At 54.2% G+C, this 26,310-nt stretch overlaps 1 protein-coding gene across 1 annotated transcript in view; it reads left to right on the top strand.

Annotated features, from left to right (window-relative positions):
• The first annotated feature begins 15,748 nt into the window (after positions 1 to 15,748).
• Positions 15,749 to 26,310, top strand: part of LOC131205661 (teneurin-m) — a 126,841-nt gene continuing 116,279 nt past the window's right edge. Inside the window, exon 1 of the mRNA XM_058197861.1 lies at positions 15,749 to 15,845. Coding sequence (XP_058053844.1) covers positions 15,749 to 15,845 — 97 coding nt within the window. The remainder of the gene's footprint in view (positions 15,846 to 26,310) is intronic.

Consider the following 26,310-nt stretch of genomic DNA (forward strand, 5'->3'; position numbering starts at 1 on the left):
TCGTGTCCGTGGCCATCAGAATCCTTGCGAGTGGAAACCCGAAAACTGATCCATCCACGAGAATGCGAAAACTTTGGCCAGCAGAGGCCCCGTGAGGGCACCGCACCGCAGTAGAGAGTGCGAGCGAGAGAGAGCGAGCGGGCCGCACTTGGAATGAAAGTGAATGAAAAGAATGTTTGAATGAAAAAGATGTTGCAGCAGCCGCAGCGTCATTGCTAAGAATCCGGTCCGCGCGTCCGCGATAACGCCTTCCGTGGCCACAGCAAGGAGTTGCTAATTTAGTGAACGAATTGTCCCGTGTTCCCAGCTGTTTTCCGCGTAGAAGTGTGTGGGTGTCTGTATGTGGGCAATGTTTTCCATGTTTATACGTGTCTCTCTGTGTGTGATTGTGTGCCATTAATTCCACGGCCATTTCGCTGGCAGAGTGTGCTCTGATTCGCTTCCTTACACGAGTGACACAACGCAAGGAGCAGCAAACATCCTGAGCGCATCCTGTCGAGGAGTAGGCTTTGAAGAAATGTGCGTTGCTACGGTTCGGCAACAGTGAGAAGCGAATCCCGGCAGCGGCGACGGCGACGGCGGATGTCGCAAGGATCGACCCGGAGTCGGTCCGATCTGCCCCCTGGTGTCCTGGCCCTCCTCCGGTGCAGCCTTCATGTTGACGCGTGATCAGAAAGTGAGTGTGAGCAGCTTTCGTTTCGTCCTTTTTCGACCTTTTTGTTTGCGGTGGCCCCACCACGGATCGTGGGGCCCCGCGTGGTGTGGTGGTGTCATCTCTCTGTGTGTGCGTCTGTGGGTGGGGTGGGGTGGCCACCAAACAGTGTGTGCGGAAAACCAAAACAATAAATCGATAAACACCCCCGAAACACCCCGCGATTTGGCGTGGGAAAATCGGGAAAAATCAGGCCCCAACACGAGAGCGAGAGAGAGAGAGAGAGCGAGCGAGCGGGAGAGAGATAGCAGAGTGGGCTCTTCGGCGAGGTTTTGGAGGAAGTTTTCGTGAACGTTCCCGTCCTCGCTCGCTTCCTGGTTGCCCGTGTCCTTGCCACAAAGCGTGAGCAAAACACGCAGGACCCCGGAACTCGGGTCTCGGTGTGCGACGCAGTTTTCGTCCTCCGTTTTGTGGACTCGTTTTTCGCCCGCCTGGTCGTCCTTTTTGGCTCGGCGCGCTCTCTCTCGCTCTCTGTCGCCGCTCTTCGCCGTTTTGGGCGAAATGGCGAATATTCCCGCTCTCTCACGATCCGATTCTCTTCGCCCGCCAGCTGAAAGCCGAGAGATTCGCGGTGCAGAGAATCCTGTATCCGGGGGGTGGGGACGGGGTCCAGTGTCCGCGCTCCTGGCCTGCCTGGAATGCCTGACTGCAAGTTGCCGAATTTTTCGCCTCTCCGGGCCTTTCCGGATAATTCCCGGAATCGTTGCTCGCACCGGAAAGGATACCCTGCAGGAAGCCCCCCGTTCGCGTCTTAATGCCCGTGGAGATTCCGCCTAATTTTCCGCGCTCGGCTCATCGAAGCCAGCAGCAGCAGCATCCTGTTCCGCAGGGGCCCTCTGGTAGTGACCCCGTTTTGGGAAATAGTCCTCTTCCGCCAACAGCACACCAACACACAAACGCACCCAAAGTGTTCGGCCGTGAGTCATCCAGCCTTGTTGGGGGCCGACCTTCCGTTCCGTGGAGCAAACGACCTGGGAACTGGGGCACTGGGAAATTTCTCAATGTCCCCCGAGGGGTCAGGACAACACATTGTTGGGCCGTGGGTTGACTTGGCCTTTTTTGCCCCGCTCCTGCTGGCTCCTTTTCGCTCTCGTGTTATTAATTTATTGATTTCTCCGTCGACAAGGACACGCGGGCGACACGGCTTTCTTTGGGCCGTGTTGTCGTGGAATTTGCCTCCGTGAGTCGGGGCGGGCCCAAGAGAAGGGAAAATAAAAACCGAGCGCATCTAAGATAAGCCTCCGAAACGGGTGGACGAGGACGAGAGGCAACCGTAGGGCTCTTATCTCCGCCCAGGCAAACCTACCGCGGGGACCTAGCTCGGGTTGTTACCTCGCACTTCCTGCTGCTACCTGCTGCTGCCTGATGCGGGGCGGATCCTGCGGTCCGGGTGATTCTCAGAACCTTCCCAAGCCCAGTCCTCGGAACGTCCAGAACGGCCGGCTCGTAAAACCCGGGCCGGGCTTGGGCCGATAAGCGCCACTTTCTTCGGCAGATTCCTCGGAACTTTGTCTTGGTCGTCGACAACATTCCTTTTGTGAGTCACTGGGCGATTGGGATTTTCGGTGTGTTTCTGTTGTTTCTTTGTGGGTTGTGGCCCGGTCTTTTCCGTATGTTACCCGCGCCACCATCCATCATCTGTGTCACACTTGTGTGCTTCGTCCGATTCCATGCGTCCCCTGTTTTGTGGTTTCGTTTGTTCTAATCTTTATCGCTTGCTGGCTCTTTGTCCTTTCTTATCCGTTTTTTGTTTCGAGTTCCGTGTTTGTTATGCGTGGGTGGTTTCATTATTTTTATGTGTCTGGCTGTGGTTACATTTACCTCTGCTTCCATCGACACCTGCTTCATCGATCGGCCTATGCCATCATCATCGTCATCAACGCCATCGACAAGGACCACTTCGGCATCGGATCATCGGAGGACTTTAAACCCGAAATCGAAAAGACACAAATCACGAGTCTGAGCGAGTGAAAAGCGCAAAAAAACCGGGCACAAAGTGAACAAAAGTGGAAAATGGTGGAAAACTATGAACGGCGGTGTGCGCGTGTGTCGAGTTTTATCGGTGACAAATAGCGAAATAATGCGTGAATTTATGAAACTTTTCGATAACTATTCGTGGCGCGCGCGACGCAAAATTGATGAGTCCGGGAGTTTTCCCGGTCCCGCGGATTTGGATGTTCCGCGGTTCGGCGGTTCCTGAATTTATGTGTCCTGGTTTTTGCCCCGTTTCGTTTGTCCGCGTTTTGAATTCGGAACTACACTCTGGCCTGGTGCCTGGTTCTGTTTCGTCGTCCCGTGTTTTGTGTTTCGCTCATTTTTCCTTTTGTTGCATCGGAGAAACAATTTAAACACGGAACTCGTGCGTTTTGTGTGTGCGCGTAAAAGTGCAAACTGTGCGGTGAAAAATAATTGTATTTTCCACGCCACGTTCCGCGGTTCTGATCTGATATAGATAAAGTTTGCCCGCTGTTCGCGATTCCGGATTGTGTGTTTCGGTGTGGATTCTTTTGCATCGTCCGTTAAATTCCGTCATTCAGGCCGCTCGGTAGTTTGGGCGTTTTCTGTTCTCCAATTGTGCGATTTTTAGTTTCGTTCTAGTTTTTCATTCTCTCCCCGCTCAGTTTTTTTTGGTGCTTCTGGATTTTTCCGCGGTCTGGTTTCCCCCGGAATGTTGGCGAAAATGCGTTAAAAGCTCCTTTTCCCGTTTCCGATTTTCGTTTTTCGTTTTCCGTTCGATCGGTGGCATTTTTTAATATGATTTCGTAAAATTCGCTTTAATCCACAGATTTTGTGTTTCGTCCCGTTCTGCGTGCCCCGAGAGAGTGTCGATAAAAAGTGTCGATTTAAAGTGTCCGTTCGTGCGTAGTACGGTGGCAAGTGTCAAGTGAGCAGGTTTTTCCGAGTTTCCGTGCCCGCGAAATGTCCGCACAGAGTGATTGAGAACAGAGTTTGTTCGTTCGGTTTGGTGCCATTCTCGGTTTGGTGCGTGAAAATTGCAACACTAACGCGAAAAACGCGAGAAGGAAAAAATCGAAAACATAACCGGCGCAGGCAGAGCTGCTGCTGTGGCTTCATGTGGCGGTTGTAACGCCCGTCGCTGTGTGGGCATTGGCGTCCTGCCAATGAGCCGAACGGCCCCGGTGCTGCGTCCTGCCGCTGCAACGGCTGCCGCCACCCCGCAACAACGGCCAGCGCGCCAACAATGAACAACTCGTACGAATACGGCGCAACGATGGAGTGTCGCGAGAACGGTGTCCTGCGTGGGGCCATAAAACATCCCAATCGAGGTTATTGCTTCTGTTCTTTACCATTATGATTTCACTAACTTGCGTTATTACCTCCTAACACCTAACACCATTTTTCCCCATTTTGTTTTGATGATTGTTTTCGTATATATGTTTTCAGTATTTTTTAATTGAATTATTTCGAGCTCGGGAGCTGGGTTGGCCAACGTGGCCGTACATCTTAATACGCGAATGTCGGTGGTGCCGATGCCATGTGTGCCTCTCACGAGTTAATCAAACGTTGATACACTCTCGTCCGGTGGGATTCCCTCGGGGCCGTTTCGGGGTCGTAAATTTCACATTAAAAAAGGATTGCTTGTTACCGAGGGACGGCCGTCTTCCCGTGGAACGGCTAACGAGCTTTCACCCGCACGGCGGAGTGACAATAATTTCGGCATTGTTATTCGGCGGCCAAGGCGGACCACCCTCTGTTGATTGGCTCGCCGGGGAGTTTGGGAAAAAGGAGCCCTAGACGCGTTTTGTCGGAGGATCTCGATTGAAATCCAACATCTCGCGTAACACCGATGGTCCCCGATGGAAGGATAATGAATCCGTGCGCGGCAAGACAACGGTGGAGAAACTATCCTAGGTCCCGGTCGACCTCCGGGTATCCTCGGGTCGGCTGGGAAGATCGAAGGGATAATCCAATTTATTCGATTTTCAACCTTTCGACGTTCGACGCTTCGCTTCGACGACGACGGTGGAAAAGTCATTAGTCGCCGTGCCGGAAAAAATAATGAAGTTAAAGGTGATGACAAATACCCGGCCGGGGTCGGGACAACGAACGGGCGAACCCACGACGAGGCTGGCCAGACGATGATGAACTCTGGCTCCGGTTGCTGCGGATCCGTGCTCCTGTAACGGAGGAGACCGGCTGCATCCCTCCGGAATTGGACGCGATGGAAATTGATTTTCCTTCGCCTTCACTTTCACTTACGCCCGGTCGGGAAATGTTCTCCACACTCTCTGGGAGGGAAAACAAGTTTGCAATTTATCATCTTCCTTCGGGTTCGGGGCGCCCCGCTTGATCCATTTATCGAGACGGCCGCGCTCCGATCGGCGCGGGGGTCTGTTGTTTTCCTTTCGACGAACAACGGTCTCGACGGGGATGCAATCTCCGAGTGAAAATTCCCCACCCGGGTATTCTCCACCCCGATTACATCGCATTTTATTTGGCGCAATCCGTACGCCGGCCTCGGTTTCGCGGGGCGCAGAATTGGGCCAGTTTTCTCGCCGGCGAAACTCCTTGCGGCGCCTCATAAATCTTATCGCACAATCCCGGGACGTCCCCGGCGTTCGTTTCTTTCAGTTTTCGTTCGGTGTTGATGACGCACCGGTGGGGCGCTGTGTGAAAATCGATATCGGAGTTTTCTCCGGCAAAGTCAACCATTTTTCATTGCCAAACTCCTGGGGGTGGCCCCTCGGTCAGCTGCCGGTTGACCCGTTGCGTCGTTTCATCCGCTTTAAGAGGGGCTTCCGGAAGGATGGGATTTTCCAAGGACGAACCCGCCACTCTGGGCCATTCTCCGGGCATTTGAAAACGCCGTTAACAGCCGGCTCCGAGATTGGGCGCTTTGATGGCGACAGTGGGTAACAACACAATCATCTGGGCAATTTCATCGCCCCGCGGCCCCCTTCAGCGCAAGGACAACCTGCTGCCGGGCTCGCCGGATGACTGCATCGTGCCACACATTTGCATATCAATCAAAAATTAAAACAATTTATGCCCTAAATCGCTCGTTTCATACGCCATCGGCGTGTCGCCGACGAGTGGGTGTCACTAGCGCCCCGCGGTGGCCGTGGACGACCCTCCCAGACGACGGTTTCCCGTCCCCGGAAAACTAAACTTCATCAGTGTGTGCATCTTTTCCACTCCACGGCTCGGGTTCTCTGTGTTTTGGCGGTGGGATAAATTTACATAAAACTGCTATTTACACACCGTGGGTGGGTGAGCTAGAAAGGAGCGGAATTGGAGGGTGGAATCGAGGAAGAAAAAGGAGGCAAAAAAATATTAACGATTCCGGTGTCCTTATTGCGAACGCTGAGGGACCGAGGCCGACCTAGGTCCCCGTGGAATGCATCCGCCGCCGAGGGGGACCCGATTTTCCCGATTTCGGAAATGAAGTGGTCCGTCGGAAAAAGAAGATGTAAATAAACGCACACTCGGAGGGAAAAAGCAATGGCCTCCCAGCAGCAGCAGCAGCAATGTGTCACCCCTTCGACCGAAACGATTCGACGAGACCTCGGCTCGGCTCGGCCATGATTTTGCTTTCCAATTACAGTTTGTTGATTTTCCTCCGGAGTCGCCCGAAAGGGGAGAGGAGGGACCTGGCCGCTGGCGACCCAACGGGTCCCATATGTTGCACCGGGAACCGCGCGGTCCGCGGACCCGGTTTGTGGTGGCGTCCAAAAATCACGCCACGAATTATTTCGCCGCACTTGCTTTCAATTAGGCGGCCCCGAACGGGAGGGTCCCCGCTCTCCTTTTTCCCTCCCATTTTTCTCGTCGGTTCCGTGACGCCGTCGGTGACTCTCGGTGACAGAAGACGGTCTCGGTGGTGCGTGCGTCTTGAAGACGGGAGGGCAGGAAACAAATTTGGATTTGTGTGACATTCATTAGCGAAAGAAATATTAATTAGTTTCCATCGGTCGCCTTTTGGCCACCTTTTGCGGGTGGCCCCACAGGTTTGGGTTTTTATTAAATTTTCCCCAACGACAAAAATGCTCATTTCCTGCCTGCCGGCCAGCCGAGGAGTGTCCTGCGAGTGAGGTGGTGCAAGCGGAGAGTAATATTCTACTCCGGCGTTTCGGTCGTTCGGATTATCCGAAACACGGTCCGGATTGAGCCGCCGGCCTCTGACCCGCGCACCGAAGTTTATCGATTTCTTGCGGACCGACGGCCGGAAACTTAATCATCTTCCCCGTGCACCGACAACAAGGATAATGCCTCTCGCGCTTCTCGTGGAGGGTGACGCAAAACATGAGAAAGCAAACATCCTTCTGCTAATCGGTAGCGATTATACCGCATTTTGCGACCCTTCTTGGCCTCGCTCTCGCTTCCGGCTTCGATCGGCGCTCGGGCCTTGGCGTTAAGAAAATCGATCGCGCGGCCGTGGCGAATCCTTTGCGCAAACAGCAAACGACCGCAGCTCGAAATAACGCGCGGAGGCCAATGAGCCTGGTGTATGGAAGGACATCGTTCGAATACCGGGGGAGGGAAGTAACACAGTTCCATTTTATGTCCTGGGCCCCTTCCAGGTTGGAGTTTTCATTCCTTCGCGTGCGACGACATTTATTTGCGCGGTCAATCAAGTCGAAGGCGACGACGACGACGATGGTGGTGTCGGCTATCGGCGCAACACGGGTGTTCGTTTGGGCGGGTCCGGGTCTGGGCCATCTGTTCGCAACAGATGACGACGGCTCGCGACAGGGAATCAGGGACGTCTGGGCCTGATGCTGTCAGGGGGCAATAGAAAAAAAAACGGGACAACCCTCGCTGGGTTCGCGGAAAGCGTTTCAAAATCACGGCTCGGTCCCGCGCTCCTTGGCGGGGTGCTAATCACAAAGAGGGACAAAGGGACAAGTGTCACCACCAACAAGACGCGGAGCCTTTCTTCGGTGTGTTGTGTGGTTGATTTATTTTTTACAAAATTGCCTTTAAGATTTAAAAAAAACCGGGCGTACAACAGATTGCAGTTCGCAATCAAATGTTGGAACAGTTGGCATCGGTTGGCCTTTCGAATCGGTCGGTCAATACCATAACCGGAATGAAGTAACTAACGGTAAATTAAAAGGGGCACTGGGAGAGAGAGAAAAAAAATGCAAAACCCTCACGCTTATCGCTCGTTCGCAAACCGCAATAAAGTAATTGTTCATCGACATCGACAAATTTAACGATTCGACGCCGGTGATAAAAGAGTAAACCACCCATCGGCAGTTGCTTGAAAGGCTGCAGCATTGATTACCTTTCTCCCGCTGCTTGGCCCGGGACCTGGCACTGCAGCTCCCCTCGGGGGTGCCGTGCGCGGTTCTGGAAGCAATGAGCTCTCCTAAATCATGGCCCGCTTTATGCTCTGGCGGCTTCTGCGGCTTCCACGCCCCGCTGTATGCCCCGAAGGCCGATCCGATCGATTAATCGAATAATTATAATTAAATTGGAAAAAGGCGCGCGAGCGGGCGGCAACCGTTGCGTGTGCAGCACACCGTTGGCCATTTGGGGGCCGTGGCCGGGGAGCCATTTTGTTTTATTTTTAAAGCCCCACAGGCGAAACATAAGTCGCCTGCGAGGGTGGCGAGCGAAAGGTGGTCCGTTCGTGACGGTGGTCCAATAAAAGTTTAATGCTCGTCGTCGTCGTCGTTCGTGGGGTGTGTGCTTTAAGAAATCGATGTTTTCCGACGGTGCTAGGTCAGCTGGATGCCCCAAGAACCCCGAAACAGAGTGAGAGAGAGAGAGAGAGAGGGCTTTCCAGTGCGCCAGTTCGATACCGGTTTCCGATGCTCCTGCTCGATGCTGGTCCACGTGTGATCAAAAGTTTAGAATCCTTCTCGGAAGTTACGCAACGCGATGAAGTCCCTCCGCTTGCGGCTTTGCTTTATCTTTTGAACCTCAAATCAGAAAGAGAGAGAGAGAGTGCGTCACTACTTTCGACTCTCTGTTTTTGTGAAGAGAATCGGAAAAACTCCCGCGTAAGCCGAGCCGAGTTGTAAATCTTGCAATTTCTTGGAAAGCGTTTCGATTCCCGTTTCGCTTGAACTTTTTTGTCGTCCCTTCCAATGCGTAACGAAAATTTGTTTTACGTCGGCTCATTCGCGCGAAGAAAAATTGCGTCTTGCCCCGGGCCAAATCTCCCCTCGGCCACAGGAACATGTGATAACTTTTGTGTGCCGAACGCGCGCGCCTGGAGCTGGAAAAGTGCAGTAAATCATTTCCGGCACCGGACTTCGCCGACGCGGGTCGCTTTGTGTAATGCTCGGGGCCACTGGCTCCCTTTTTGGTGAACTGGCCAGAGAAATTTCTGGGGGGCCTTTTGGGGGAACAAACGAACGTCTGAAAAACAGAACTCCCGCCAGGCAGGAAGGCGCGAGTTTGTTACGGATCAACCTCGGGCCAAGCCCCATCCTTCCGGCTTCTCGTTTTCTGGTCGAGTTTCGGGTCCTCCTGCTGCTGGTGGAGTAAATATTTGGAAAAGTTTTCTCGTTTTTCCCCGGACCCGGAACGCCGGAGTTTCCGCGGCGGAGTTCCCGGCGTCGTCGAGTCACGGCCCTGGAACCACCTGACAGCTCGCGATTGATGTCGATGAGCGCCGGTCGGTGGTGGCGCACGGGAAAAAGTTTCCCTTCGTTCGTGTGGGAGGCACAAACGGGTGTTTTTTTGTCCTTGTCCAGTCTGAGCCTTTGGATTTCCGCCAAGGAGGCCGCCGTTTTTTCCGTTTCTCACACATGCTGCAGGCGAATCGGCGAAGCGATAAGGATGCCGGCCTGGCAGTGAGATATACCCTCACTGCGACTTTTTGTATCCTCACGCGACTTGGCCGCTTCCGTCGCGTGAGGGTCCTTCCGACGGCGAGCAACAACCTCGAGTCAAAGAAAGCCGCGGTCCTCCGCCCGGGGTGCCCCGGGCGATTGATATTTCTCAACTTTTCCCCCCACAGAGCTCTATGGTCATTAGCGTTGAGGGCGGCGAATGTGTATCGTGAAGTTTCCGTCCGCCGTCCATTGTTCCGCCGGAAACCGGAACGCTCTTCCGGGGTCCAGTCGGAACGTTCGCAGAGTTTTTTGGTGCGCAACTAATGGTGGGATTTCTTTTCAAGTTTCAAGTCCGCTGGCTTCTGAGGATTGCGCAGGACAAGTTTCTAGTTTTTGAAGTCCGCCGAGCCCGAGCGCGTCGAGTGCACAGCGTCCCAACATCAAAGGACGTGCCCAGGTGGAGATTCTGGGATTTTCTTTAATTATCGCCGACATACGGACGTCGGCAGCGGCCGACATCGGCATCCTGTGACTAGGAGAAAAAATCACAGACCTCAACGCCACACGCCAGCCAAAACGAGGTCGAGCTCTTTGGGACCCGAGAGCGCGGGTCTTCGCGCTTACCGAAGTGTGACAAATTTCGCGCCTTCTTAAGCCCCGTTACAAAGCACCCGGCCAGAGAGAGAGCGAGAGAGAGAGCCCATCTTCCAGACCGTTTCGAGCCGGAGCCAAGATTGGCGTGGCGTGCGATAACTTTTTACCATGTAAAGGCTCTCCGAGGCCACCGAGAAATTCCTTCCAAGTCGCTCATGGGTGCGCACCGGACCAAAGATCGTTTTCCGTTCAGCACAGCCCAGCAAAAAGGAAAGGCCCACAGAAAAGGACCTTTCAAAGGCAAAGGCAAAGTACCGGAAAAGCGAAAACAAAATTGTGCAACGAGCGCTGCATTTTCGGTGCAGCAGCAGCAACAAATTACGGACCTGTGGAAAGTGTTCCCCGGTCCGGACACGACCGTGGATCAATCCGTCAGGTCGCGGCCAGGATCCGAGGGCGCCCCTGGTTGGTGGTACGCTTCGTGCGCGCGAGATGGTGGTAGGACTAGGAATCCTAGCCGCGGAACCGCTTCAGCTCGGCAGCCTTTCTTTTTTTTGTTCTCCCATCCTGACGCTAAAAAACTGGCCACCGCCGGGAACCTTCAAAGCCGCGAGTCGCGGGTCGAGAAAAATCCTGGCCTCGTTGCCATTTCAATTACACACAGTTCAAATATCAAAAAAGGCTTCTGCGTTCGCGGCGACTCGCCCACCGAACCGCAGCCATAGGAACGTAGTCGCTAGGGTTCACGTAGTCCTCCGCAGGTTGAATTGAGTTACCAGCAGCGAGCACACATGGTGCTGGTGGTGGCCACCGGGTTTGTTGTTTGGTGCATTTTTGCATACACGCGGAAACAGTGCAAAAACGGTGGTTACCGACCAACTTTCGGGTGGTTTGGGTCCTTCCAGGAAGGAGAATGTCATGGTGGTGGTGGCCGTTGGGTGGCGCGTAATTTCCAGCTGTGGTTCCGCCACCACCGGTTTTCCTTTTTCCAGGACACGCGAATTAACCTATTTTAGTTCGCTGAGTTATTCGTGGAGGGTAAAAAGTTCTGTTCGAAATTGCGCGGACCCGGGGATGTGACCTACTAATACTACTTCGTCCCGTTTGTGGCGAATTCTCCCGACACACTAACGAGAGGCATCGCTACTTTGTTTATCGCCGTTTGGCCATCTTTCCTGGTCAGCGCAACTTCTTTTCTTCTGCTCCCTGTTTTATGGTTTTCCGGGTTTACTTTACTTTTCGGTTGTCCCATAAATTTCGGTCCGCTCGGGCGAATAAACATCGCAGCAGAGTTTGGAGAGGTAGTTTCCCCAGTGGCCATCGCCGCAGTCGCCTGGGACGCACAGAGTTTCGCCACAGTTTTCCTGTGTGGTGGTTTTGTGGCACCACCACCCACCCACCGCACGGTGCTCCCGAGGACCTCCCGCAGCCGGCGGCGAGTAGTGGATGGACATTTTCTCGCACTAGTGGCCCTTTAATTATCGCCCCGGACGACGACGCTCCTTGCGACGCGTTTGGCTCTGCTCGAGTGGGTTTTGATTAGAGACCGGATTGCCGGATGCTCTCGTCGTCCCCGGGGCCGCGCTCAAACCGACCTGGCTCTGGTGGCCGGTTGGCACCCTGGACCGCGTTTCGACGCGTGGTTTTTGCGGCTTCGGTTGCAGGACCGCCGACCCGGGAATGATGCAGTTTTCACGCCCGACTAGCTCGGAACACGCAGCGGATGGCATCCTATGGCAACCTGGAGAGGCCACCCGTGGTCCGTGGTCTGGAGTTTTCCCGGCGAGAGAGGCGTGCGTGTTTTGTCTCACCGAACGATCGTCGTGTTCCGTGCGAATTCTTCGCTTTCGAGTTCTCGGGAAGAACCTAGTCCCTCCTGGGGTTCGTGAGAAAGCAGAGCTTCGAATCGGTGAGGGGCCCGAAAATTCGAAAGACACGACTCGCGAAAGGTCGCACGTTCCGCGCACCACGCGTTATGTTCGAAAATTATGAAAACCCATCACCCCGGAATGGGTCGCGGCCGCTCTCCTACACACGGAACGGGCCCACACACTCCGCACAATCATTAATAACCCATTTTATCGAGAGGTTCTCGAGCTCCTCCCGGGCGGTGGAGGCGTGCGGTTCTGCTTGGTGTGTCCTCCTCCAACCTAGTAGGGACACGGGGCCCCGGGGTCCGTCCGGATCGAAGGATCACCGCCCACTTTATGCGCTTGCCCGGGCGAGCCATGTAATGCGCCCCATCCAGACCTTATCGTGGCCCGGCGATCATCTCGAGTCGAGCCTTCTCCCCACGGAAGATAGGGTCCAGGTCGCGGGTTCGTGGGTAGGAACTGCGTGTAGCCGCGGGGGAAGGAAAACACACATCATAACACACGACCCGGCCAGACCATCGCCACCCAACACCGGTTCCGTTCGATTGGGAATTTTATGATTGGGAAAAACGGTTTTCTCCGGTCGAATGTTCCGACGCTCCGCTTCATCACCTGCACCGTACGCCGGGCCAAAGGTCAACTCTCGGGGGCTCGCGGGTTCTTGGGAGTTCCGTGAAAGCATCCGCAGTGCTGTAGCTAATTATTGGTCCACAAATGAGCCCGACGGAACGGCGGTTACGTTGCTCATAAATGTTCCCGGCCGGTTCGGCCGGGTTCATTTATCATCAGTCGCCGCAGTCACTCGGTGGCTCGGTGAAGTTGAGGAAGGTTGCCTTTTCATTTTCGGCCCCGAAAACCGGACTCAGGACTCCGGACCGAACGAAAGGCTGTGAGTGAGAGGGCTACGCCATACGGCACACGTTTGCGTTTGACGTCTACATGAATAAGCGATCAATCAGTTTCGTTGTCAACCGGCTTTTCGCTCTCTCTCTCTGTTCCTTCATCTCTCCCATTTCATTTACCTTCTCGAGAACCAGGTCTTCGAGTATTGATTATTGGAACCCCGACACTCTTCCTGGCCGCGCGTCCTTCCAAGAAGCCGCTGCGAAACTGTCAAACATTTGGCATACATCGACACCGACCGGGCAGCCGGTCGGTCGGCTGTGCACTCACTTAATTATGGATCATCTCGATCGGTCGCCGGAGGCCGGGATCCGAAATCCATAAAGCAGGAAAAATGATGGATCAATTCATACTTCATTAAATTTGACACACAGCGCGCCGCGCGTGTGTCCTCCTCTCCCGCGGTAGACCCGCAGCCTACGCTGGCAAAGGTCAGGACCATCGGGGAACCCCTTTGCGAAGCGGCGTGGAGGAGGGACAGGGCAGGAGCGAAAACCCGAAAACCCATGTTTACAGCACCTACAGCGAGCTCTCCAGCGGGCCACACTAATCTATCTACATTACGGCGTCGTTCGGCGTTCGGCCGTCACTCTAATCTCCCGGTTTTCAAACTCACGAATCATTTATCTTCTTCCTCTCTCCCGTCTGGAGTCTCTTCTGGAGACCGCGGACGCGTAACGTATGTGTCGGAGCGGAAAAGACCGACCCGCGACCCGAACCAGACCAAAAAAATGGGCAGACTTGAAGGAAACCCTCCAGAGAGAGAGGGTCTCCAGGGGTGCCACGACCGACGACGACGAGAAGTCCATGATTGAATGAACCGACCGAGAGGGCCCAGAAAAAAACCCTGTTTTTCGGGACTGTGCGGGCACTGGGACGTTGGGAAAGTGTAGTACGACCACGAAAAGGGTGCGCGAAGCGAGGTGAGGAGAAAACACACAAGAAACAAAATGTACATTTACGGACATTTAAAAATCTGTCAGAGCGAAAATGATTGAATACATCCCATTGTAGTTCATTAGCGGGCTAAACGTGTCAAACGGAATCTTGTGGTGTCCGTGGGTCCGCTCCGCCTCTTCCCGCCGCCACTGTGTCGGCCCTCTAGCGGTGAAGTTCTGAATGTTGGTCCGCGTTGCGTGCTCTCGGCGGGAGCCTCATTATTCTGCCGGGCCGCGCTTTCCAGCAGCCAGTCCCCGGGGGGAGATCGAAATCTTGGACCGGTGGTTGGCCGTTGGCCAACTGGTTGAACTTCTTCGGTCGTCGCTGGGACGTCGACGACGACGACGACGGGTTGACATTTGACAGTTCGCTCCGCTACAAACACCTGAACGGCGGTGGCTTCTCGGAAGTGTGCACCGGACCGCGAAGGTAATTGATGTAAATTGGTAATTGATGTGATGCAATTTGATTTAACACACGCGCACATCATGTCTGATCCGGCCCGGCTCCGAGCGCGGTTCCCAATCGGAAGCTGGAGTGGAGTCGCTCTTTGAGAAGTGTCAATTAACTGACGTTTTACGATGTTTTAATCAATTAGTCGCCTGTTTGCGCATTACGCGCGAGTTCCCCCAGCGAGCTTGTTAATGCGAAGAAGGGACCCCACACTGATTAATGGTTGTTGAACTGTGTTGTTACCTTCCCCGACACCACCCGACACTGCTGCGCCTTCTTAATTACGCCTTTAAAGCTTCGCAGCAAGAAGCGGTGGTCCACTGCAACATGTATGCAAACTTCATCCAACTCTGTCTCTCTCTTTAACGCCTTTTTAACGCTGATAGGGTCGTTGTTAACGCCACTGGGGAAGGTGTTTTTTGTGTTTCACGGGCTCCGAACGAGATACAATTTCCGGTGGCAACGGCATTGCGTTTTTAATAAGCCTCCCGGCGAGGCGCAAGATGTAGTTATCGATCTTTCGGCTGGGTGGCGCTCATTTCGCTCGGGACCCTTCTTTTTTGGGGGCCCAAAATTTGCAGTGTCCAAAAAATATCTCAATCTTGTTACTCTCCATAATAATGCCTGATTGGATGATGTGCGTTTCGTTCGTTCCCCGTTTCGGGGTTGAGACCTCGGTGCGTGACATTTGGGCATTTGGGGTACACTCGAGTAAGGATTGGTCATGATTCCTTAATTTAACTTGGGGTGGGTCTCGCTCGGCGCTCCGCTTTTTTTCGATCGTTTGACACGTAGACCCATGCCTGCCGGGCCAGAAACTATGCCGAGGCGCCCCAGTTGGCAACGGAAGGCTGGCTTCCACCCATCCGCCGGGTAATCACAGTCCCACCCCCGGGCAGCTGCGGCCCGGGTGGCGTTCGTGTAAATCGCTGATTTTTATTACCACTCCAACCTAATTTGGTGCGTGCCAAGCGAACGGCAGAAGTGGCCGAAGCGGTGGCGCAAAGAAGCTCCTTATCCGGGGGGGCGCAATGAGCAGATAAAATGCAAGATCTCATTTGCCTTCTGGGGGAGAGGGCGCCTCATTATGTTGGGCGCGGGAGAAACCTTCAAATAATGCCATTGTTTATTATCTTTACAATCATCAATTTATATTAATACTGAATGTCGTAAAAACTTTCGTTTGCCGCCGCTGTCGTCTTCGGCGATTGGCGGCATCTCCGACTCTGGCCATAAAAAGCGGGCCCAAGAGAGATCCTGAAGCTGCCCGCCGCCGGCAGATTATTAGCAGCAGCAGCAGTAGTGTCCTGCCGGCAAACGAGCCTCGTGACCCTGACCGCGCGCTGGAGCAGTCCCTGGTGGCTGGAGCAGATTAGACGACGTTGATGTGAGCTCCCGGCGCTCGGGATGCGCATCGTCTTTCCGACGTCGACGATGTCACGACTAGTTTTCGCTCTGTGCGCTGTTGGTCACACCAACACATACACTTTGCCACTTACAACGATGATAAGACTACGTTAATAATGGCAGAGGACAATCTAGCCGATCTGCTCGCCGTCACCGCGTGCCAGGAGCGCTTCCAGGAGCTTCCGAGCCGGACGGACATGAACGAGATTGACTGTAATTAAAGTTATTTCAACCGAAATATGGTACGAAATTAGATTTTAATGGCAAATTACCCATCCCCATTCCGGGCGGCCTCTGCTTAGCTTGACTTGATGGCCAATGGTTAACAAGTGACACTCGGGGCCACTCTAGGGAAACTTCACCGGACCGAGGTTCATCTTTTCGACCAGTTGCGGACGCAATTGTTAAATTAAATGTTATTTCCGGCACAACGGCCGCTGCCAGAAGAGTGTGCTTGCTTTACGATTTTCCGACGACACCACCAGCTTGTGGAGGCCACTTATATTCCCACTCAGCTGGCCAATAAAATTGATCGATCGTCACATTTTTCCGTCCACAAGGTTTCTCCCGGGTAGGCCGAAGCGCGAAGCGAGCTCCGGTCGCTTGTCGGTCACTAATTAGATAAACTGGACGTCCTGGACTCGCGCAGACTCGGGAGTGCTATTTATCTGCAGTAAACGGAGCTTCACGGGAGCCGCGACTCCAGCGGAAACCGAAGACCAAAGCGTCACCAAAGGTTTAGTCCGAGGACCAAACGCCAACGACTGAGACTTTTCTTTTATTGTTTTAGTTCTCAAGATGTCAATCTTGAGCTCCAGCGGAGGGCCAGGATTTTAAAGCTTTCGACGTCGTTAATCGCCGGCAGGTCCGTCGTTTGATCGGTCGATTGTAAACTTCCGCCGCAAGGCGGTTTGATGGTGATGTTCTTTGCCCGAAGAGAGGACCACGGAACGCGGGGTTCATTGATTGATTGTCTGCAATGGGAAATAGTAGGGGGGCTCCCAGCATTCGCTCAGCATTTTATGGGCCGAAATAAAATAGAAACACCGAGAGGGACGTTTACGTCAGCATCGCGCATAGTTCTCGGTGCCCCTCTGCTAAGGGGTTCCCGGGGTCCCGGTGAGGCAATTTACACGAGCGATCGCCAGGCTGCACTACAGGAGGTAGCGCTCTTCTGTCCCAACCTACTGATCCGATCTCCCACACCAGAGGGCGCGTGCGGAGATGGCCGTTTTCGACCGGGCCAGGAAACGCCTGCGGAGATCGAGGCGATGATCGTTCATATTAATAGGCCATTAGGACGTGAGGCCCAGGCTCTCACATACCGAGACATGAGTGGAGTGGTGTTGGTGGGTCGTTGGTGCCAAAATGGAACCCGTCGCCGTGGGCTGATGGGGGCCCGTTAGCGAAGGTGCGAATGACGAATGGGTCAATTTTGGCCCGGAGAATTCTATCAGCCTTTCAGGTGGTGATGGGTCCCCCACGGTGCGTGGGGGACACGGACCGGCTACGAAGTAATAATTTCGATTCGGTGTGTTGGGCCAAATACGCGGTCATTCTACGCGGCCGAGTTCAACACCTCCGGAGTCTTCGCTTCTCTTGCCTTGTAGGCGTAGAGTTCTGTCACCCCGAAAACCGTAACATCGGACGGACGTCTACAATGTTCAGGGTGACCCCTGGTTTCCGTTCCGTAATGAATTGGAAATATGCACGAAAAACGCACGAACTCGTATCCCTCGTAGAGGCGCACGCTGACCAACTGCTGGACCCGTTCGGTGCAAGCGGACCTACATAAGAGGTGGCCTGGCACATGAGGCAGCATAAATTTATTGCTCCCGCTCAGGCCAGGACAGCACGCGCGCCGTGTTGACCCCGTGAAGTCCTCCGACTCCGAGAAGTTAACGATGCAGTGGGGAAGCCCACTCATATCGCAGGGGCCGCGAACCTTACTCGTGGTGTGATCGCTACTTTTGCTACTCCTTTCGCGGCATTCTAAGCCACGTTGGCGAGATTCTTCACCGGGTGGTGAACACAACAAACCGCAGGGGAGCCAGAGCCCGCCTTTGTGGCCAGGACTATCAAATAATGAAATCTAAATTAAAATTAAACAATTCGCTTAGCGCGCTCGTTCGGCAGCCAGCGCTCGCTCCGTGGGTCAGAGAAGACCATCGGTCGGCATCGCCCACGTCTTCCAGGCCAGACCAGAAGTCGTCCCCGGCCCTGGACGTCCCGCGGGGACTCCGGAACGGGCGTAATTACACCACTCATTTGCCAGATTGCTTTGGTTACTGGTGGTGTTTGTATCGCGGCATCGCCAGGAGTCGGGGCCGCTTCGTGGCCGCTTTTTTAGATGACTCCTTCACCAGCTCAGCCCAGTGTCACTTGAAAACGGTTCGAACACTACTCTCCGCTAAACTCTCCGCGTCATCATCAGCTCGGCGAGCGTCCCGCGGTAATAAGCCAATCGTGACTGGCTCAAAACCACCCGTCACACTCGATCGAACGACCGATCGTCGGTGCAATCCGTGTGGCCTACCTTTCAGGCGCGCGCAGCTGATGAAGTTGTCAATTTCGTGCTCACTCTGCCGTCGCGGCAATGGGCAATCGGAAGTGGCGCGTCGGGCTTCGGGGAAATTAATTAATCAGCAAAGAGGGGGTTGGAATACCCGAAAGGGGGAAAAAAACGGCGGAGAGCGAAAGTGTGTACCGATCCGGAAACCGGAACCGGCGCGGGCACCCCAAAAACAGGAAGCGTTCGTTAGCGAGAGGGTGAGCGTGGAAAACTTTCATCCTCATCATCAGGCCAGGCCACTCACTCGGCCGGCCGGCCGGCCTGGCGGGTCCAAGATTTTACGCACGGGTTTGCCGGTTCATTTGCGGCGCATGGGCGAGATTTTCCAAGGCTTCCCGGGCCTCGGGGGTGGTTTGCTTTGTGTTCCGTCTTGTTGATGGGCTCGAAAACTTTGAACGAATTCTAATTACGGGGCTCATTTCCGAAAAGTTGCTGCGAGGTGACCAAAAGACGGTTCGTTATGGGAGGAGCGGGTGTAAGACCGGACCCCGAAAGGGATGCGACTAACGGACCTCGGCCTCTCGGCGGGTGGCTTATGAAAATAAACAAACCAGAAGCAAAAAAAAGCGGCCCCCAAAACCGAAGTGAAGCTTTTGATGGGTTTCGCTCTGGCCGGCCTTGGCCTGGGTTTTCGGTCAAACGAGATCGGAAGTGCCATCGGAAGCTTAGAGCAAATTTTCCCTTCCGTTTTTAGTGCGTCCATAAAGTTTCGATATTTATGAACCACGGCCCACCCAAACCGGCAGGAGCGTGACACGTTCGTAAGGGGGGACGATGGCGATGAGGAAGGGTGACGGAGGTACATCATAAAAGCACGCACGAAAGGAGCCCGGAGAAAGGAGGGACTCGGTTTCGCCCAAGATGGCACCGTAAAAGGTTGTCCTCGGGGTCCCCGGGACCACGAAGATCGTGGTCGGAAAACAAACTGCTTCATATTTTGTGGCTCGGCGGCCAGTTTGGGGGGGGAGATTATGACGCGAAGCCGGCCAATATTACTACGCCTGGCGTCGTTCGGGTACGCAAGTCAAACTAGCAGCGCAAGAAAAGGCAACATAACCTCAATTGTGGGGTGTCGGTGCCGGAGTCGTCGTTTGTTTTTGCAGTCGTTGTTTTGACGTTTGGTGCCGAGGAGCTACACTTTCGATAAGAGACACACAGCGCCCAGTCGGATCGAGGTCGGTCGAAGGCGACTCCTTGGCCTATTATGTATCTTGGCCCCCTTGGCACACCCGGACCCGAGAGGCGAAATCCGAGATTTAATTAACAGATAAATACTTTCCTTCTTTCTGCCGCCTCTTTTGTTGCCACGACTGACTTATGGCTGCGCGCTCTTATGCCTCACTCACATGCACCCGTCCCAGGGAGTCCGAAGCACCGAAGTCGGAACTACGGAAGATATTGGCAACCCGATTGCCGTACACGTACTTTCTCGCGCGCCCCACATAAGTGTGGGCTCAAGTCGGGATTGGTTCTTTGGGATTTTTCTAAATGTCAAAACAGTTTTGCCTTCCCGCGAGCGAAAGCCACCACCGAGAAGCCACTACAAAGTCGCACCAGGCTCTGGTTTGTGGGGCTGGTCTGTCTGGGCTGTCTTATCCATCGACCAGATTAACGACGCTCCAGTGAACGCCCACGTTCGGTGGATGCCTTTGGTTTGTTCACTTTTTTTTCTCTCCTTCATCGAGAGCTTAATTTAAAGTTCAACCAAATGGCCCAAAGTCTTCTGTTGGTGGCTCCAGCAGGTTCGAGGAGTTCGCCCCTGGTTCTGTGGTAGGCAAAAAGTTGTACAAGTTCGGTGGCCTCCGGCAGCGACTAGGGGCCAAGGGAGAGAGGGGACCCCCCCGCAAGACTGACACGCTGCTGGAGAAACCACACGGCCCCCGTAATAATCCGTAGGCCATCCGGAGGGGTTTTTGGAGGTTTCGTAGCCGAGGGGCCTTGGCGTGTGGTCCGTTGAAGAAATTCCGCAACTCTATCGGTTCCTCCACGGGGGAACCCTGGAGCTAGGTCCAAAAACCCCACGCCGTATTGCCGCTTCCCGGTTTGACGAGTGAAACGCAATCGTCGCTTGACAGCTTTAAAACACCTACTTAGCGGATTAAAACGCCATTCTTCGCCGGAGTGGGTCGCTGCTTGTCTGCCTCTTCACGCGCGCGCTCCTTCGGACGTCGTCGGAGAGTGGCCACACTAGCACACCCAACGCGCAACACACACCCCGACACGATCCGACACGACTAATGGGCAGCTTCCCCTTGGCCGAGGGTGATAAAAATAGTCATATTGTTATCGGTTAACTAGCCATAAAGAAAAATCCAAGCATATCCGAGAGCGAGTGGTACCAGCATCATCATCATCATCGCGGAATGGAAGCTCGCCCCGGACCCGAGCGGGGCTGAATTGCCACAATTATTTCGCCTGTTTTATGATTATTACCCCCCGTCCGGGGCAGAAGTGGCCAGCACGCCCAGCACGGCGCTCGCCACAGCAATACATCGATAGTTGGCCCACGAGGCAGCAGGACCGCCAGCAGCATATCACCCTGGGTTGCTAACGGTACTTGTATAGGGTGGTAGCCCTTCCAGTGTTCTCGATTGTGGCTGTCGCTGTAAAGTACGTTACGACGTCCTGTTGAAACGAAATGTCGTCCAATTTTTCAACTTCAATTTCGTCGAAAAATCAATCAGACAACTTGTCAGGCCATCGACTCCTTCTTAATTTTCGAAGAAATAATTTTTGAAGAACAATGGGTCGATGATGTCGCCAGACCAGAATCCACACCAGTCATTCGCGGTGGGTGCATTGGCTTCTCTTGCACGACGTATGGGGTTTTTGAGCCCAAATATGACAATTCTGTTCATGAATATAACAAAAGTTTTTACAAAATGTTTACACGATTCTAGAATGAAGTTTGACGTTTTAAAAGTCAAGTAATCGGTAGTTCCAAAAATACGAAGACTTGGTGGTTCACCCTATCAGCTTCTGACTGACTCCCGGGGGCGTCACCACTAGCCACGAGCGCTCTCGGTGATAACGAGCGACTCTCGAGGGTTGAAAGTTGAGAGATCTCCGCACGTTGCGCCGTTCGGAGGGGGCCGAGATGGCGCTTTATCGATTGCCACATCCGGTGAAGAAGCGGCCACAACAACAGGGACTGCGTTTCATTCGCTCGTTGTTATCTCCAGTGTGTTTCCGCCGGGAATTCAATCCGCCTGTGGCCTTGAAACCGTGCGCCGTGGAGTGGTATGTTTCTCGAATCTCTCTCTCTCTCGTGGGAGTGTCCGGTCCGGTGTCCGTCCACAGTGTCAAAGTGTCAAAGTGTCAAATGTGACAGTTCACTTTGATGCGACCGGACACGGCGGAATCGGAGAAAGAAATGCGCAGAACGGAACATCATGTTGTGGTGCTCCAGGTCTGGCGAAGGACGGAGATTGAGAGATCCACCTAAAACCCGTTTCACACAAAGAGCTTAATGAATGCTCTCCCGTGAGACGGAGGGTCCCGGTGGTAACCCTGGGTTTTTGGAAGTCCCGGTCAGGGCTCCTTATCAGCGCCCGTCGATCTCGGCGTTCGACGCGTCGGAAGGTGCGCGTTTGTTCCAAGACTTTAATTGGGAAGGAGACCCTCCAAAAACACAGTGTGGCCAAACACGGGTTTGGAGCTGGAAAATCGAGATTTAATCACTTTATAACACACTTCCGCGGGCGCCCAGCCCAGTGAGTGAGTGGGAGCGAATCTCACGCTCTCTCTCTCTCTTCTTTGTTCCTGTACCAAAGTTGACGTCCCTTAAGTCGTCGAGTCGAACCGCGCTAATCGTTTACGATCGACGTGGTGCTTGATGGCCGGCGGCGTGATTTTTCGGCCACCACACCATTACGCGCACGGCGCGCGCAATTATGGTGGACCGGTCAACCGGATTCCCCACCCGGAATTGAGGTCTTAATTCGGCTCCTCCGATGGTCGGTAGCGCCAGGGCCGGGCGCGCTGGGAAGCTTTAAACACAGCATAAACGGTGCCCGAAATGGTGTTGATAATGATGGACGGCGAATCCGACCGACTGACCGACGGTTGGCCTCTGCTCCTGTCTCTCTCTCTCTCACACACTGGCCTCTCCCGATCCGCCCGATGTTTCGGGGCGGGGGGCTGCAGGAATTTAAATAATGCATACGTGCCGCGCCAAAAGTGTTGCTAATTTTTAATTTACAGAAGGCCGGCCGTCGTCCGGGCGAACCCTTTTCTGCGGCTTCGCGGCGAAACTAATCCGCCACGTGAAGCGCGAACATCCGGGGAACACGGTTTTAACAGCAGCCACCGGGAAGTCAAGAGTGAGCCCGATCCCCGAGGCTGACGGGCTGGCTGAAAGCGCCCGAGAGCTAATTTCGCAACGTCGCCCGAACGGTGAAGAGGCACTGGCCGCGCGGTCCAGTACTTCGAATATTATAATGTAATTATCTCTCCTTACGCTGGCGTGGGCAGCAGCAGCAGCGCAACCGGAGTGTCCGTGGACGGACCTTTGGGCCCGGCTCGTCGTCGTCGGCATCGTCGTCATCGTTGTTTTCCGTGTTCCGTGGCTTTTCATTTTTCTTTTAATTGCAACTCCGCAGAGCCGCAGCGCCAACATCCTGCTGCTGCTGCTGCGGGTCGTAGCGAGGAGCGATAGTTTGTGTAGGTTGGCTGATATGAAAACACAACACCCCCTTGGCTCTCTGGGTCTGGGAGGGCTGAAATCACGATCCAAATATGCAACCGCGTTTCGGTGAGGCTGCGGCACCGACCCCGCGTGGTGGTTTTAATTAAATACAACGCATCGAGTGAACGCGCAGCGGTGTGGAAAAATGGTTGGCCAGCGGGCTCTCGAGTGTGCTGCTCAGGCCAGGATGGCATCCCGGCCTGGCACTACAGCCGCCAGGACTGGCTTGACTCTTGATCCCAGACGACGACGCAGACACGGTGATGATGCGGGTTTGCAGAAAGCGGAGGCCGGTTGACCTGTCTGACACCCCCCCCGGGGAAAGGTTAAGCGAGGATTCTGGGGTCCAAGGATTAACTCCCTGACTGCCAGACGCCTAGACTCCTTTTGGGCGGGAGAGCCGGACTTTTCGGATCTATGTAGTTCCTGCGGAACATCACGGATCGTAGGGGAAACGATCTCCAATTCATCTCCATATTCAGCTACAATAACACAAACAATAGCGGACAGAGTTTGCAAAACAAATAATCATAGCCAATGGACCGCCAATCCCAGCCACAGCAACGGGGCCAGTTCCGAAAAGTCACGATCGCCTGCTGCTTGGGATGGCGTCTCTACTCACGGTCCGCGACCGGACTTCGTGACCGTTTCCAACAACATACTGACCCCGGCGCGACCAGTTCGGCGAGTCACGCACACGGTGGTTGGGATGATTGGTGGCGTCTCGCAGATATGCAAACGATTCCAGTTCCACCAAAACAAGATCCAGAACTGTGGTGCTCCAACAAGCCTCCTCATTATCGAAGTTCGCCGGGGTGGCTTCGGAAGAGGAATGTCGGCCGGTCGCCGGGCTTAGATTTCCTTCTCTCTCTCTCTCGCAAGACTCATTATGTGGCTCATCAAAATGTTTTCAAATGGCAGCGGCCGCCGCGTTTCTCCGGGTGGGTGGCGCTGCGGTGACCTTTCCGGTAGGAGATTTATGAGCTGAATAATGCATATTTTGGGAATGACTTATGTTTCTTTCTGTCCACGCCGAATCACCGCCAAGCCGCGCGGACCGTATCAGCGAGCACACGAGGGCTATAAAGCCGAACGGAAATCCGATAAAATTCTTCGCGGGAACCGCGACCAGAAAGAGGCTCCTCGGAACAAAAGATAGCCATAACTCCTAGGCATCGCGAGGGAAGCTCCCAACAAGCGTCCTCGTGGCGTATAAAAAGCTAAAATAAACAATCCCGTCAACAATCCCAGGGCCCGGATGACATCATCGATTTTGAGCGCTCCGCACCGACACTCGGCCCAAGTTTAATTTCAGAAGCGTGAAATAACGTGAATCGATTAACGTGGCGCGCGAGGCTTGAGAGAATCGTGACGGTGGCGCTCCGACGACTCCCGGTACCACCACCGTTGCCCGCGCCCCGGTCATTAATCGACCGAAAGGGAGAAGGACCGCACACGACGGCGACGTGGATGATATCCGACATCTGGTTCCTTCTGGGGGTGGTGGTGGTGAATCGGGACTTTTTTTTCGGGACGTCGGGACTTCTTTCGACGCTCTCTCGGAGGAGGGAGTCTTTTGTCTTGTGTTAACGAAGCGATAGCGCGCCCGGATTCAATCAACCAAACGCACACCGAAACGTACGGTCATGGTCGGCTTGGTCCACGGGATTCTCTGTTTCGTTTTTTTTTTTTCATCGGTTCCGGAGCGGCTCCAGATCAAACAGACTCCGCGCGGTGCGAGAAATATGAAACATTCGTACTTCGGAGCCGTTCACCACCGCCCTGCCCGCCAGCTACGTGACTCGGCGACAGTGGCCCAGCGCTCCCAGGATACCCCTGCATGGTCTGGGCCCGGGTGCCACAAACACTCTCAGCTTAGCTGTAAATAAAACTGAGGACCGCACGAGGGCCGGGTGTTCCGAGGAAAATTTTAATTGATTTTCGCTTCGGCTCTGGTGTCCTCTGGCTCTGGCGATGATCTGAGTCTGAGGGTTGCTCCCAGATCAAGAAATCGCGACCGTGACCGGAGCGTTGCTTGTTGCTAATTGTCTCCAATACTTTCGGGGGATTTGGAAAGTTCTTCTAAAGTTCCCGCGAACTTGGAGTTGGGCAAAGTACCGATTGGGCGGTTCCGTTTGAACATCCGCCCTGTGACGCCCAACACAATTTCCGGTTCGATTGTTTCCACTAACCAGCAGCCACAAACCTCACAAAAAGACGCCAAAGTCTGTGAAGTGAGGACAGCACCACCTGCTCGACATGCTCGACGTTCGCCGGGCCGGAACTCGTGGCGTGTCGTTCTAATACACCAATCGGAAAAATATGAAAATTACACCTCAGCAGTGCCTCTCAAGCCCGACAGAGAGACATGGTGGAAGACCCTGGTAAACGGTTCCTGCGTCTCCCCGGGAGCTCCCGCGAACTCGTGGAGGATTCATTGTTCCGCAACGGTTGGCGCTACACGCGCGCCGCTCGCCTGCCGCGTGCTGCTGCTGCTGGTGCGTGGGGCCGCATTATGCGCCGTTCGCCCAGAGACCAATTTCTCATCAGAAAGGAATTTGCTTCGCGCCCATCCCTGGGCTCCTTCGCCCCACCGATTGTCAGGAGAGTCGCGTTTTTGTCAGCGTGTTCGAAGCAAATTCTTCTCCGGACTTCTTCTCCGTAGCCCAAAGGAGTCTTTTGTTGGAAAACCCCCAAACATCGCCCGGGATCTCCAGAGGGGGGGTCGAGTCTCTCTCGGGGGCGCAGGGCGACGGGAAGAAGGACTACATATTTTCGGGGACGCATTTTTCGCTTTCATACACAATAGACGAGGCTCTCCGGTCCTCGGTCGTCGTCGTTCACTGTCTCCCGAGCGGCCAGCGCTTCTTCCTGGAACCGACACGAACCGGTCGACGGTGACGAAGTGGCCACCGATAAGGATCTTTCCCCACACCCGTCTTATCATGATGACGATGTCGACGACGATGATGACGGCCGCCGCAACACTTACAAGGGCACCGCGCACTGTTTTGTGTGAGGTTTCGTGAAACATCATCATCGGCCCCACCAACGACACCATCTTGGTCGCGTCGGAACATCCTTTTGCTCCGGGTCTCTCTCTCTCTCTGTCTCTATCAGTTTGAGTTCACATCTTCCACAGTCAGTCTGCCAGAATTCTCAGACGCCGTTCGTTTCGTTTCATTTTCGGGCTCCATCAAAACTTGTTATGGTAAACACCTCAACGTGATTCCTGTTGTCAAATCGTTTCCGGAAATGGCATGTTTTATTCATTCCGTCCGTCTACCGCAGGACCACCAGAGCCATCCTCTCACCAGGGTGTGTTTTACGCTCACTTCCCAGGAAGGTGTTTCCGGCTCCATCTTCGATCGGTGGCCGAACTGGCCCCGGCGTAGATAATATCGTTTTCGACATTGCCG

The sequence above is a fragment of the Anopheles bellator genome, chromosome 1 (assembly GCF_943735745.2).
Source record: "Anopheles bellator chromosome 1, idAnoBellAS_SP24_06.2, whole genome shotgun sequence".
NCBI lineage: Eukaryota > Metazoa > Arthropoda > Insecta > Diptera > Culicidae > Anopheles > Anopheles bellator.